General features: G+C 43.9%; 1 protein-coding gene across 1 annotated transcript in view; it reads right to left on the minus strand.

The window, feature by feature from the left end:
* The window catches only part of TRUB1 (TruB pseudouridine synthase family member 1), a 48,138-nt gene extending 34,732 nt beyond the window's left edge, over positions 1 to 13,406 (minus strand). Inside the window, exons 1-4 of the mRNA XM_073595828.1 lie at positions 13,230 to 13,406; positions 9,933 to 10,025; positions 8,360 to 8,415; positions 1,681 to 1,762 (exon numbers count right to left, since the gene is read on the minus strand). Coding sequence (XP_073451929.1) covers positions 1,681 to 1,762; positions 8,360 to 8,415; positions 9,933 to 10,025; positions 13,230 to 13,350 — 352 coding nt within the window. The 5' untranslated portion in view covers positions 13,351 to 13,406. The remainder of the gene's footprint in view (positions 1 to 1,680; positions 1,763 to 8,359; positions 8,416 to 9,932; positions 10,026 to 13,229) is intronic.
* Positions 13,407 to 14,524: the final 1,118 nt, after the last annotated feature.

A 14,524-nucleotide genomic window follows, 5' to 3' on the forward strand; every position in this document is an offset into this window, starting at 1 on the left:
GCTTCTGGCTCCTTCACCCTCGAGCATTCCCCCCAAAGAAAGGTGCTTGCTCTGGGGGCACCGCTGTATGCTCGCTCCCAAGCCACTGCTCTATGCGTCCATCCAGACACATAGAGCTGCGGCTCGGCCCCGCCCCCGCTCTCTACTCACTGGCTGTGATTGACAGCAGTGGGAGCCAATGGGTTCCCGCTGCTGTCTCAGCTAATGAAGGAGAGTCCTGAGCTATTGTGAACATTGCTGGACTGGAGGGAGCTCAGGTAAGGATTGGGTATTGTGTATGCACAAAGGTAAAATGCCTTCAGCCTTTACAACAACCACTTTAAATGGTCCCAAAGTCTTAAAAGTGACTGTAAGCCCTCACCTTGTAAAACAACCTGATCAGTTTAACCACTTCAGCTCCAGAAGATTTACCCCTCTTCATGATCAGGCCATTTTTGCTATTCGGCACTGCACCACTTTACCTGACAATTGCGCGGTCATGCAATGCTGTACCCAAACAAAATTTATATCATTTTTTTCACACAAATAGGAGCTTTTTTGGTGGTATTTGATCACCTCTTGGTTTATCATCATATAAAAAGACTGACAATTTTGAAAAAAAAAAAAAAAAAATTTTTTTCTTACTTTTTGCTATAAAACATATCCCATAAAAAAAAAAAAAAAAAAAACAATCAAATCTCTTAATAAATTTAGGCCAAAATGTATTCTACTACATGTCTTTGGTAAAAAAATCCAAATAAGTGAATATTGATTGGTTTGCGTGAAAGTTGTAGCATCTACAATTTGGGACAATGGGACAGCAATAGTGCAGCAGACAAGCTGACACTAACTGATGCTGGAGGGGGACTAACTGCCACCGACATTACCAGTGCCATTATTACAATGATCAGCACTAATAATGGTGCTGCTGCCAGTCCCTCCGCTTTCCTATTAAAAAAACTGACCACTGTGTGTACTCCTGCTTACTGTGGTCAGTTTTTAACAGGAAAGTAGAGTGACTGGCAGGTGTGGCGTGCAAGCTGACACTAACTGATGCTGGGGGGGGGGGGGGGGGGGGAAACTAACTGCCACCGACATTACCAGTGCCATTATTACAATGATCAGTGCTAATAATGGTGCTCCCGCCAGCCCCTCCGCTTTCCTATTAAAAGCTGACCACTGTGTGTACTCCTGCTTAGTGTGGTCAGTTTTTAACAGGAAAGCAGAGGGACTGGCAGGAGCACCAGGGATTTCACACAAAGGAAGCACTACAAAAAGAGAACAGGATACATACTCATACAAGTAAATGGGGCATATCAGGAATATGAAATGTTGGGTTTACATATTTTTTTAATAATTAAAACTGAGCAGCACATAAAATTAACTATTTCCGCACTGAAGAATTCACTTCATCTTTTTTTTTTGTGTGTGTGAAAGGGTGACAACACAAGAGAGGAACTGGCAGACAAAGATAGACTGTTAACACCCTATAACAGAAAGTGCCTAAAAAATGGACCTTCAAGGCAGACCATTAATTATTATTTTACTGAAAGCTGATTAAAAAAAACAAAAAAAAAAAACAAAACAAAAACAAAAAAAAACACATGACTTTTGAAATGACATTAGCATGTTATCATGTTACAGATAACGTGCAATTTTAGTGATTTGGGTTTGCATCTACTTTAAAAGTGCAGCCCATACCATAAGGTTTCTCTTCTGTTACGGTCCCTGATGCATCCAGAGTGTCAGTTTCCTTTCCCAGCTCACCAATTACTGTGTATTTCTGTAGAGTGGAGAAAAGGAGAGAAAAAAATAAATAAAAGTACAACAGCAGCTAAAGTTCCATAACATTCAGGTAGAAGTGAGGAAGGCCAAGCACGGTCACAACCAGATCTGACAAATGTGCGGCCACCCAGTGATCAGTGCAGCATGTGGGCATTAAAGCCCACTCCATTGCCACTAAACATACTGTAGTGTGTTACACAAGAGGCATCAGGTTAATGGTGGTCACTACATCTATTAGGAAATTGTTACAAAATATCATTCATTAAAATCATAACCAACCATCGCCAGCTTCCATAAATAAAACAATCCATTAAACAATTATGCACATTAAAAAAAAAAAAAAAAATTCATAAACAATATGAAGCTGTGATTATTACACCCCCACTTACTTTCTTGTACCAAAGTAAGAAGGGTAAGCACAGTTTGATATATTTGTGGATAGTTCCTTTTTTTACTTGATTTTAAAGTGGACCTTTCCCTCCGAGACTCCCAAAGAAAATCCCAAAGCATGCCATTAGGTAAATCAAAGTGTTCGCCTGTCACTTACATTTAGTTGTTACTTTGTTGATTGGGGCACTGGTCACGTAGCCAGGGCCTTGCAACGGCCCCTGGGAAGCCTACATCATCAGTGCCCCTAAAGTGGTTGTAAAGCCTCAAGATTTTTCACCTTTATGCATTCATGCATAAAGGTGAAAAACTTTGTGTGCTGCAGCTCCCCCCCCCTTTTTTTTTCTTACCTTAGCCCGATCCAGTGATGTGCACGAGAGCAGCGGCTACAGCCGCTGCCGCTCTCCTCAATGGACAGATTGATAGCAGCAGGAACCATTGGCTCCCGCTGCTGTCAATCAAATGCTGTTACATGGGTGTGTGTGTGTGTGTGTGGGGGGGGTGTCAATGGACACAGCAGCGAGACTTGGGAGCGAGCGGCTTACCGTGGGGGCACCTGATGAAGGGGAGGGGCTTGGAGTACTGGCGAGGGACCCCAGAATAAAAGAATCAGGGCTGCTCTGTCCAAAACCATTGCACAGAACAGAGCAGGTAAGTATAGGCATGTTTGTCATGGAAAAAAAAAAAAAAAAAAAACAACAAAACGTTTACAACCACTTTAAGGGACTTTTTGCCTGTAACAGCATGATTTCACCATCTCAGAGGGATCGTAGAGAATTTTTTGGTTTTTATGTATACTTTGCTTGCCATGGCTTTAGTAACAGGAGTGCCAGGTTATGCATACTGCTAAAGCCATGCCAACGTGTTAACAAATACATGACCGCGAAGAACAAGATCTGCTGCCAACGGTGGGCTGGCGCAGAATATGCCAATGAAGTCAGCTTTGAAGATGGTGGCACAGTTTCACAGGAAGGGGTGAAAAGCAGCACAAGGTAAGGGGAAGAGAGCAAGACAAAAGGCAAGCAATAATGGTTTGTAAGTTTTTAATTAAGCATATTGTAATCTGTGTTGCTGGCACATTTATAGGACGGGTGGGACTAAGGTCCACTTTAAAAAGAGCAGTCCCCCCCCAGCAAAAAATTAAAAGTCACATACTGTAACTGCTGTCTTTTAATATTAGGACACTTGCCTGTCCTGGAATCCAGCGATGTTGGCACCGCAGCCAATATTTCCATCGGCTCTCGCATGCTGCCGCCACCGCCATTCGTAGTAAGAGAACCCGGCAGTGAAGCCTTTCAACTTCAGAAAGCGCAGCGCGCATGCGCAGTAGGGAACCGGCATTTCAACTTCACAGCAGGTTCCCTACTACACATGGGCAAAGTGCGCTGCGCTTTCTGAATGGCCCGGGGGGGTTGGGGGGGGCACTGGAGGGGGGCTGATAAGGGTACCACAGGGTAAGAATTCTTTTGTTTCAGTTGTTTTCTGTGGTCTTCTGGTTCTTTTGGTGTTGCTGAGCTCACCAGTGCGTTCTTTCTTTTTAAGGATGTTCCAAACAGTTGATTTGGCCACACCTAATGTTTCTGCTATCTCTCTGATGGGTTTGTTTTATTTTTTCAGCCTAATGATGGCTTGCTTCACCGATAGTGACAGCTCTTTGGATCTCATATTGAGAGTTGACAGCAACAGATTCCAAATGCAAATAGCACACTTGAAATGAACTCTGGACCTTTTATCTGCTCCTTGTAAATGGGATAATGAGGGAATAACACACACCTGGCCATGGAACAGCTGAGCAGCCAATTGTCCCATTACTTTTGGTCAGTTAAAAAGTGGGAGGCACATATACAAACTGTTGTAATTCCTACACTGTTCACCTGATTTGGATGTAAATACCCTCAAATTAAAGCTGAAAGTCTGCAGTTAAAGCACATCTTGTTCGTTTCATTTCAAATCCATTGTGGTGGTGTATAGAGCCAAAAAGATTAGAATTGTGTCGATGTCCCAATATTTATGGACCCGACTGTACGTTTGGCCCAACCTCCCGGGACTTGTCACACATTCCAGAAGGCTGCAGGACTGATCTGACAGAGCGGCCTTGCTTATGAGCAGTGGAGAGCCAGCTGTATAAAAGTAGGAAGTCACAGCTGGTGCCCGCAGCCAAGATGGTGGCGCCGGGGAGCTGAACACTGTTCCCTTTATTGACCATGGTGAAGACAGCACTGTACAGTTCTGGGCTGGTAAGTGTCGGTTTCTTAATGACTGGCGTTTCTCTTTAATGCCCAGGAGGCGGTACAACTTCTGTCTCATGTGTACCCTGTAATTGGCTCTCACAGCGGTCACACGATCAAGAACCTGTCCCGCTGGTTCCAGATCAGAAGCCTTGCTGGACAGCTGTCAGCAACAGGTCAGTCAGTGTACTGGCACAACATGGTGAGAACACTCCCAGCACACAACCTCATGGATGTGTATGTGTGATAGCTAGGCGTTACAACCCATCTTTCTTGCTGCCACATAAAACACTCACCGGCCACTTTATTAGGTACGCCCGTTCAATTGGTTGGTAACACAAATTGCTAATCAGCCAATCACATGGCTGCAACTCAGTACATTTAGGCATATAGACATGGTGGGGACGACTTTCTGAAGTTCAATATGAACATCAGAATAGGGAGGAAAGGGGATTTAAGTGACTTTGAATGTGGCATGGTTGTTGGCGCCAGACGGGCTGGTCTGAGTATTTCAAAAAATTCTGATCTACTGGGATTTTCACACACAACCATCACTCGGATTTGCAGAGAATGGTCCGAAAAAGAGAAAATATCCAGTGAGTGACAGTTGTGTGGAGGAAAATGCCTTGTTGATGTCAGAGGAGACTGGTATGAGATGATAGAAAGGCGACAGTAACTTAAAGTGATTGTAAACTCTATATAACCACTTTTCCCTACAGGTAAGCCTATATTAAGGCTTACATGTAGGTGCTGGAAATATCTCCTAAACCTGCACGGTTTAGGAGATATTTATAATATACGCATGCGCTGATGTCATCGGTGCATGCGCACTTTAGAAAGGGCACGATCGTGCCCTTTCTAAAGGGATCATGCCGTGACTGGCAGCTCACACGCGCATGCACGGGAGTGATGTCATGCGACTCCGTCCAGTCTAAGAGCCTGCGGCCCTGGAAGGAAGAGGGGTGAAGATGGACGCTTCCAGCCAGCGGGGACATAGTCGACATCGCAGGCTTCGTTTTCAGGTAAGTGACACATAATGGGCTACTATGCGATGCATAGTAGCCCATTATGCTTTACCTTTGCAGGGAAATAAAGAAAAAGTAAAACCCATCAGGGTTTACTTCCTTTTCAAACAACCACTCGTTACATCCAAGGTATGCAGAATACCATCTCTGAACACACAACACACCGAACCTTGAAGCAGATGAGCTACAGCAGCAGAAGACCACACCGGGTGCCACTCCTGTCAGCTAAGAACAGGAAACTGAGGCTACAATTCTCACAGGCTCACCAAAATTGGACAATAGAAGATTGGAAAAGCGTTGCTTGGTCTGACGAGTCTCGATTTCAGCTGCAACATTCAGATAGTCGGGTCAGAATTTTATTTAAACAACATGAAAGCATGGATCCATCTTGTCTTGTATCAACGGTTCAGGCTGGTGGTGGTCTAATGGTGGGGGGGATATTTTCTTGGCACACTTTGGGCCCCTTAGTACCAATTGAGCATTGTTTAAACGCCACGGCCAACCTGAGTATTGTTGCTGATCATGTCCATCCCTTTATGACTACAGTGTCCCCATCTTCTGATGGTGCATTATTCTGCTGGAAGTCGTCATGTCATAAAGCTCAAATCATCTCACCACTGTTTTTTTTTGAACATGACAATGAGGTCACTGTACTCCAAAGTCATCAGATCTCAATCCAATAGAGCACCTTTGGGATGTGGTGGAATTGGAGATAGGCATCATGGATGTGCAGCCAACAAATCTGCAGCAACTGTGTGATGCTATCATGTCAGTATGGACATGAGCAGTGGAGAGCCGGCTGAGGAATGTTTCCAACACCTTGTTGTATCTGTTCCACGAAGAATGAAGGCAGTTCTGAAGGCAAAAGGGGGTCCAACCCGGAACTAGCAAGTTGTACCTAATAAAGTGGCCGGTGAGTGTGTATGTTACTCAGTTGGCAAGAGGTTAAAGAAGCATAGATACTGTCTGGTGCTATAGGCTTTTCTTCTCTATATCTTTACTTTAATCGTGAATATATAGTAAGTAACTTGGTGTCTGCACTGCACTCAGGGAATATACATTGTACTGTAATGCATTTTCTGTGACCAGCAGCATTAGCACAGCGCTGAGGAATCGACCAGAAGCCGCAATACCACCACCTTTCATCTGTGGGCAGCCAAAAAGGATTTTACAAAGTACGGGAGAGGATTATGGAAAACAGGAAAAAGATGAAAGGATGCCCGGGAGCTCAATCCTTTCCGATGCAGCAGCTGCTCCGTCCAGAACTGTAATCGGACTAAAACGGATATTCTCACTTCAAGTGGAGCAGTCAAAAAAATTCACACATCACATGTCTGCACTTCTAAATCACATTATTATTTTTGGATACAAAGTCCCTCGTTTGTCATAAAAAAACAAAAAACAAAAAAAAAAAAAAACAAAAAAAAAAAAAAAACACAATAAACTCAAGCTCTTTTATGCAACTTAAAGCTTGGGAAAAGAACTCGGTCTATCAAGCACATTGTAAGTGTTTCTCATGATCAGAGAGTCTATTGGCGATTAGACAGACCCGGTCTGATACATTTGCATTGAGGTAAGAGGATCTGCAAGCCACACTCACTGCGCAGCACTACTAAGCCAGCAGCAGTCTGCATATGTACAGCCGTTGCCAAAAGTTTTCAGAAAGACAAATATTACATTTTCAAAGTCTGCTGCCTCCGTTTTTATGATGGCAATTTGCATATACTCCAGAATGTTATGAAGAGAGATCAGATGAATTGCAATTCATTGCAAAATCCCTCTTTGACGTGAAAATTAACTTAATTCCATAAGAAACATTTCCACTACATTTGTGAAGAAGGCTTCAGGGTGCCCAAGAAAGTCCAGCAAGCACCAGGACCGTGTCCTACAGCTGAGGGATCGGGGCACCACCAGTGCAGAGCTTGCTCAGGAATGGCAGCAGGCAGGTGTGGGTACATCGGCATGCACAGTGAGGAGAAGACTTTTGGAGAATGGTCCGATGTCAAGAAGGGCAGCAAAGAAGCCACTTCTCTCCAGGAAAAAACATCAGGAACAGACTGATATTCTGAAAAAAGGTACAGGGATTGGACTGCTGAGGACTGGGGTAAAGTCATTTTCTCTGATGAATCCCCTTTCCGATTGTTTGGGGCATCTGGAAAAAACCTTGTCCGGAGAAGAAAAGGTGAGCGCTACTATCAGCCCTGTGTCATGTCAACAGTAAAGCATCCCGAGACCATTCATGTGTGGGGTTGCTCCTCAGACAAGGGAGTGGGCTCACTCACAATTTTGCCTAAGAACACAGCCATGAATAAAGAATGGTCCAAAACATCCTCCGAGAGCTACTTCTCCCAACCATCCAAGAACAGCTTGGTGAGGAACAATGCCTTTTCCAGCATGATGGAGCACCTTGCCATAAGGCAAAAGTGATAAGTGGATAGGGGAACAAAACATCAACATTTTGGGTCCATGGCCAGGAAACTCGCCCTAGACCTTACTCCCATTGAGAACTTGTGGTCAATCCTCAAGAGAGAACAGAAAACAAAAAAAACACAAATTGTGACAAACTCCAAGCATTGAATATGCAAGAATGGGCTGCCATCAGTCAGGATGTGGCCCAGAAGTTGATTGACAGCGTTTCAGGGGGAATTGCAGAGGTCTTGAATAAGAAGGGTCAACACTGCAAATATTCACTCTGTATATAAATGTAATGAAATCGTCAATAAAAGCCTAAGACACTTATGAAATGCTTGTTATTATACCATAGTAACATCTGACAAAAAGGATCTAAAAACACTGAAGCAGCAGACTTTGTGAAAATTAATATTTGTGCAATTCTCAAAACTTTTGGCCACAGCTGTAAATGAGCAAATAAGGCAGCAACTATGTCCATAGAGAATTAAAAATCATAAACAGAAACAAAGTTATTAAAGCACTCATATACTACTCACATCTTACCTTACTTCCGCCCAGCATGGTGCCCAACATTTTTGTCCCTTCTCCGATGCCAACCACTGCATAAAGAGATCAGGTGAGATTCAGGGGCGAGCGGAAACAACCAATGCCCTGTATACACATAGAGCCACATAAAACATGAGAAGATTCTACAGCCTATCAGAGCTTAAAGAGAACCGGTCTAAAAGAATAAACATAGGGCTGCCATTGCGGCCTTCCTGACAATGCTAGGTGCCTGGCTGTTATGTTGACACTCAGCGACTTCTTGGCTCACTGATCTGGTCAATGATAAAGCCAGGGTGAAGTTTGAACTCCAAATGTGTGTAACTATGTAAGATGTCACGCATATGCACATTTCTGTGCAATGTCGCGCTACACAGAGTGGCGTAACTGCCAGGGACGCAAAGGTCCCAAGTATGACTGGGCCCTGATGTTCTGCCACGTTGGGGGGCCCCCCCCAGGATGGCAGGAAGGTGGTCCCCTGCAGAACACATGAAAGTGTCCCGGTCAAGAATAGTAAGGCTTGGTTCACACTGCTGCAACCCCAAATTAGTGCAACTTGCTTGAGATTTCCTTGCAACTTTTGTGATTTAACATTGCAGTCCATTGCACTTAAATCACACCGAAGTCATAGAAAATGATTGCAGGAACTTTTTTTTTTTTTTTTTTTAACCTTTGTGACTTGAGTCGCATTGATTACGACGGGACCTGCTGAAATAAATGTTTTGACTTGTCATGTGACTGTGTGTCGCAAGATATGTCGAAGCAGTGTGAACACGGGCTTACAACGGTTCCCTGGACTGATGGAAAATGCCTCGGCAGGCAGGATATCCCTTGATGGTTTCTTGCACCAGGGCCCTGAAGGAACTAGTTACACCTCTGGCTATACACATAGGAAAGCCTATTAATTAAATGGGCTGCCCTATGCGCGGCAAAATAGTTAAGGCACCCTGAGGTTCACGCATTTTTTTTTCATGTGAAAAAAACGTGCATCTGTTTTGCCATGCTTGGGATGCCATTAACACTGAATTGCACGGCAAGCACAACATGCGTTTTTGCACAGCTCTGCAAACGTCATATTGTAAATGCAGCATCAGAAAGTACTGAAGCCAAAGAATCCACACGACAGCCAAACATCAGGCAATTTCAGAAGGTGATCAGCAATGGCAGGCCTTCCATTCTAACAGGTTTTTTCTAAAGGGAAGGAGAAAGAACACCTGCATGAAAAGCCTCAGATGGAAGCCGCCATTGACTCTATCTTTGGCTTTACATGTCAGTCTGGTGGTGGTGAAGCTGAACCATCCCTGTTCTGGATCTAATGTGATGCTGGGAGGCTGGGCAATGGCTGCTCCAATCCAAAGCTTTTAACATCGACCTTAGACCAAAGGGAAAATTATTTTCCTGCACACAGCCCACTTCTAGTAGCCCTAGTGGAGGGCATCTGAGACTATTCCATATTCAGTGCGACACCCCTCCAATCCCCTATAGGAGTGTACAATTCTATACACAATTTACAAACTCTGCATAAGTCATTATTAGCCCAATTTATAAAAAAAAACCCTCTACAGGAGCTCACCCAGCACGCCGGAGGCGGTGCAGTCCAGGGTTCCGCCATGTCCAATTTTTAGCGTCTGCTTCTTTTTCTTCCTGTGTTCCTTTACACCGGCCTCTGGAAGTTGGGGACAAGCACAGCGAGTAAAAGAGTGAGACAACTTTGCCTGGGTTCACACTATAGCGATCCCAGGAACCAGCGCGATTCCGGTGAAACACTGAGACCAAGTGATATCAATGGGACTAAAATAAGCTATGTAATTAAAACAGAGATATTATTTAAAGAGTAACTCCACGTTTGTTGATATATAAAAAAACAAAAAAAAAAAAAAAAACATTCCCCTTTGGGTGATGTACATTGCAATGATTTTAAATGCTGCCTTTTTTTTTTTTTTTATTTGCTGCTGTCCTGCAAAGTACAGGCATAATGTGCAACCCCACCTGCAAATGAAGCCCTCGTTGTCATCACTGAAGGCCATATTAATTTTCAGCCATCTTCTTTCCGGTTCCACGGACTCCAGCTGTGTGACTGGTCGAAGCAGCGTGACATCACTCCCGCGCACGTGTGCGGGAGCTGCCGGTCACAGCACATGGCTCTGAAAAGGGGCACGGGTGGCCGTTCCTTCAGAGCGCATGTGCCAATGACATCATCAGCGGCATATACAGTAAATATCTCCTAAATGTTGCAAGTTTAGAAGATATTTACAGTACCTATAGCTAAGCCTCATTATAGGCTTACCTATATGTACAAACTATCCAGGGAAGTTTATTTCTTTACAAACTTTGTTGCAGATTCCTACCTTGTGTTATTAAGAGATCCATGTGTGTTTGTCAGTGTCCATGTTGTGAGTGAACCCAATGGGAGTGGTCTCATACTTAGCAATCAGCTGCTGCACCTGTAGGGCTCTAATGAGGAAATTGCCAGGGTTTGCATCCCTTTAGATGCAATTTCCTATTGGGAGTATCTTACCAAAAATTAAATTTTTGTTGCAGGGGATGCCGGATATCTGACTTGTATCTTAGTGTAGCCAATCACACAAGTGTGAAATAATGTTTTCTGGGGGCGTTCTGTATACATTCTGTGTACAGAACACCTCTAGGTTGCCATATTGCATTTTACAAAAAATTACAGAGCTACGGATTAAAAAGGAAAAGTCATTTTTAATAGCATTCAATTACAATATTATTATTTTTATTTTCTATTTATTATGAAAGTGGAGTTACCCTTTAAACAATGTAATTAGCATTTTGATCCGGGGGGAGGAAGCAATATATAGGCAGGTAAAACTTCAGCTTTAAGGTGGCACAAGCAATCACAAATAAGTAATTATATAAGTAATCATTTATAATTGATAAAAATATCAAAAGATGCAACAGACATGGTACTGATCTGCATTATTGAAAAAAGGTGATGGATGATTTATTAGTCATACATTAAACAAATGTTTTATAAATCTGATATTTGTTCAAGCAATCAGAAGTGATCGACATGTCAGGAGTATTAAGTGAGCAAGTGCTCATTGAACTGGATGAATGGAGGGCCTTTGGTTTGTGATGGTTAGTAGTTTTGATTAAAAGTCATACAGAATGGTCAACTGAATGAACATGTGTGCGGGAACCATTAGGGCTTAGTAATCCCTATGCTATTACTCGAATACATCATGCATGTGTAAGCGTGTCGCAGCATCATTCATTTTTAATAGAGCCAAAAGCAATGCACCTCATACACGCATGCATTGCACCACACTACTATACATTGCAGTACACTGCGTTAATGGCTACCTTAGCATAACATGCATTATTGCACCGTATTCGACCAGATAAATTGTAAATAGGCCCTTAGTGGGTGAGGACAAAAAGTTGGGCAGGGACACCCAATACTGTTTTTTCTCTGCCCAGCTTTGTGTGTTACAGCTACTCCTGTTACATTGTCCATTATATAAGTAAAAAAATCCAGCAGTGATGGTGGGAACTTCTCATAATGCACACAGCTATTGTGCAAACCCAGGAACCCCCCAAAATGAACTCAGTACAGGGATGGTGGGAGCTCCTTATAATATGCACAGTAGGTGTGCAAACCCAGGAACTCAGAGTAGGGATGGTGAGAACCCCTATAATGGGCATTGTAGGTGTTCAGACTCGGAAGCTCAGGGCAGGGATAGTGGGAATCCCCCATAATGGGCACAGCAGGTGTACAGGGCCAGGAACTCCAATGCGGGGATGGTGGAAACCCCTCATAATGGGCACAGCAGGTGTACAGGGCCAGGATCTCCAATGCAGGGATGGTGGGAACCCCTCATAATGGACACAGCAGGCGTACAGGGCCAGGATCTCCAAGACGGGGATGGTGGGAACCCCTCATAATGGACACAGCAGGTGTACAGACCTGGGAACTCAATACAGGGATGGTGGGAACCCCTCATAATGGGCACAGCAGGCGTACAGGGCCAGGATCTCCAATGCAGGGATGGTGGAAAACCCTCATAATGGGCACAGCAGGCGTACAGGGCCAGGATCTCCAAGACGGGGATGGTGGGAACCCCTCATAATGGACACAGCAGGCGTACAGGGCCAGGATCTCCAAGACGGGGATGGTGGGAACCCCTCATAATGGACACAGCAGGTGTACAGACCTGGGAACTCAATACAGGGATGGTGGGAACCCCTCATAATGGGCACAGCAGGCGTACAGGGCCAGGATCTCCAATGCAGGGATGGTGGAAAACCCTCATAATGGGCACAGCAGGCGTACAGGGCCAGGATCTCCAAGACGGGGATGGTGGGAACCCCTCATAATGGACACAGCAGGTGTACAGACCTGGGAACTCAATACAGGGATGGTGGGAACCCCTCATAATGGACACAGCAGGTGTGTAGACCCAGGAACTTCACACAGGTATGATGGGTTCCCCTCATAACAGGGAAGGCAAGTACGCAGACCTGGGAATTTGGAGCAGAGTTCTTACCAATAAAGTCTCTGAGAGAAATGAAAATTAATCGATTGGGTATTACGTATAGTTGGTACACGTTATTAAATCCCCCTGGGCCCCTTTACACTATTCCATTCTGGTGGGTTACGATAACTCTGGACTGGGTACTAATGCACCAGAATAGACATAATAATCTACACCTGAAACTCTTCTTTCCCCAATGTGGTGCAGGGAAGCACACTACCGTGTGTTTGGGTATAACTGAGAATGAATGGCACCACACTAACAAATGCACTGTGCATTTCTCTGTTACTGCAACCTATAGGTGTGGAGGGGACCTTCACAAGGAAAATAAGAAACATACACATATAATCATACCACCCCCCTCCTACCATTCAGCAGCTTCATCTTCAGCTCATACAGGCTCTGGGCTGAGGTTGGCCCTTTAGGTTTGTAGACAGGGAAGAGCCCATTCAGGGACAGCAGTCTTGCAGCCTTCTCTATAGCAGCCATGCCTTCTCCTGGAGGAAACACAGCTGTGACATCATCAGTAGGAGCCCAGCCCTGGGGGATTCTGGGAGATGTGGTCTGTCTTGCAGGAAGAGGAAACAACAGATCTCGTCTCGTCTAATGTGTGAATTCTGCTGTTCCATGTTACTCTCCTCTCTGCTCTGATGTCTAAAGAGAAATAAAAAATGATTTGTGATGGTTTGCAGAAAAGGGTGATAGTGAAACAATCCTTTGTTTGCAAAAATCGATATTTACTAGTCTGGTTAAAAAAAAAAAAAGTGTCTGAGCATTTTTTTTTTTTTTTCACGTGATTCTGGAGAAGGCCGTACACGGAACACGTAACCAGAAACATTGTTGCAATATTACACAATATTACCAAAAGTATTGGGACACCTCCTTTACACGCACATGAACTGCCATCCCAGTCTAAAGCCTTGTACACACAATGCGAAATTCAGAAGAGGATTGTCGTTTGACAGGCTGTTGTCCCAAATTCTTACCGTTAGTACGCTCCTTTCGACAACTGTCTTCCAATTTCCGGACAACAAATGTTGGATGACAGGCTAGTAAATTTTTTGCCAACGACAGCTCCACGTCTGATTTTCGTATGGTCAGTACACAAGTCCGTCAAACAAAAGTCAAAAGTACAAACACGCATGATCGGAACCAAGGAACGACTGGGAAGAGTTCGGTATTGTAAACTAATGTTCATAATGGAAAATTAACATTCGTGACGTGGCAAATTATGAAATGTCAAAATGCAGCGCACAATTCTCTTCTTCTTTAATGGGATAATAATGAAGCTGCTTTACTGGTGATACTGATGGAGTTCTGCCAAATGTATTTTAAAAGGCTTTTGTTTTGTTCGATCTGAAAATCACGAATCAACGCTCACCAAACTTCTACTAACACAATATAAGCATAAGGGGCCCAAAGGGTGGCGCTTGAGAAATTAACTTCCTCTTTATACTTTCATAGTACCTCACTACGTTCGTGTTTGTCAAACGACCATTTGTGGATTTTTAGTATGCTAGACAAAATCAGACTGTGTGTAGGAGGTAGGGCTGGGAAAAAAATCGATTTGAATCTTGAATCAAGTTAAGAGGTCAAATCGAGTTTTTAGATTTTTTTTTTCACCAGGACTGGCGCTGACACTGCAACAGTCCTGAGGAGCTGC

The sequence above is a fragment of the Aquarana catesbeiana genome, linkage group LG08 (assembly GCF_042186555.1).
Source record: "Aquarana catesbeiana isolate 2022-GZ linkage group LG08, ASM4218655v1, whole genome shotgun sequence".
Classification (NCBI taxonomy): domain Eukaryota; kingdom Metazoa; phylum Chordata; class Amphibia; order Anura; family Ranidae; genus Aquarana; species Aquarana catesbeiana.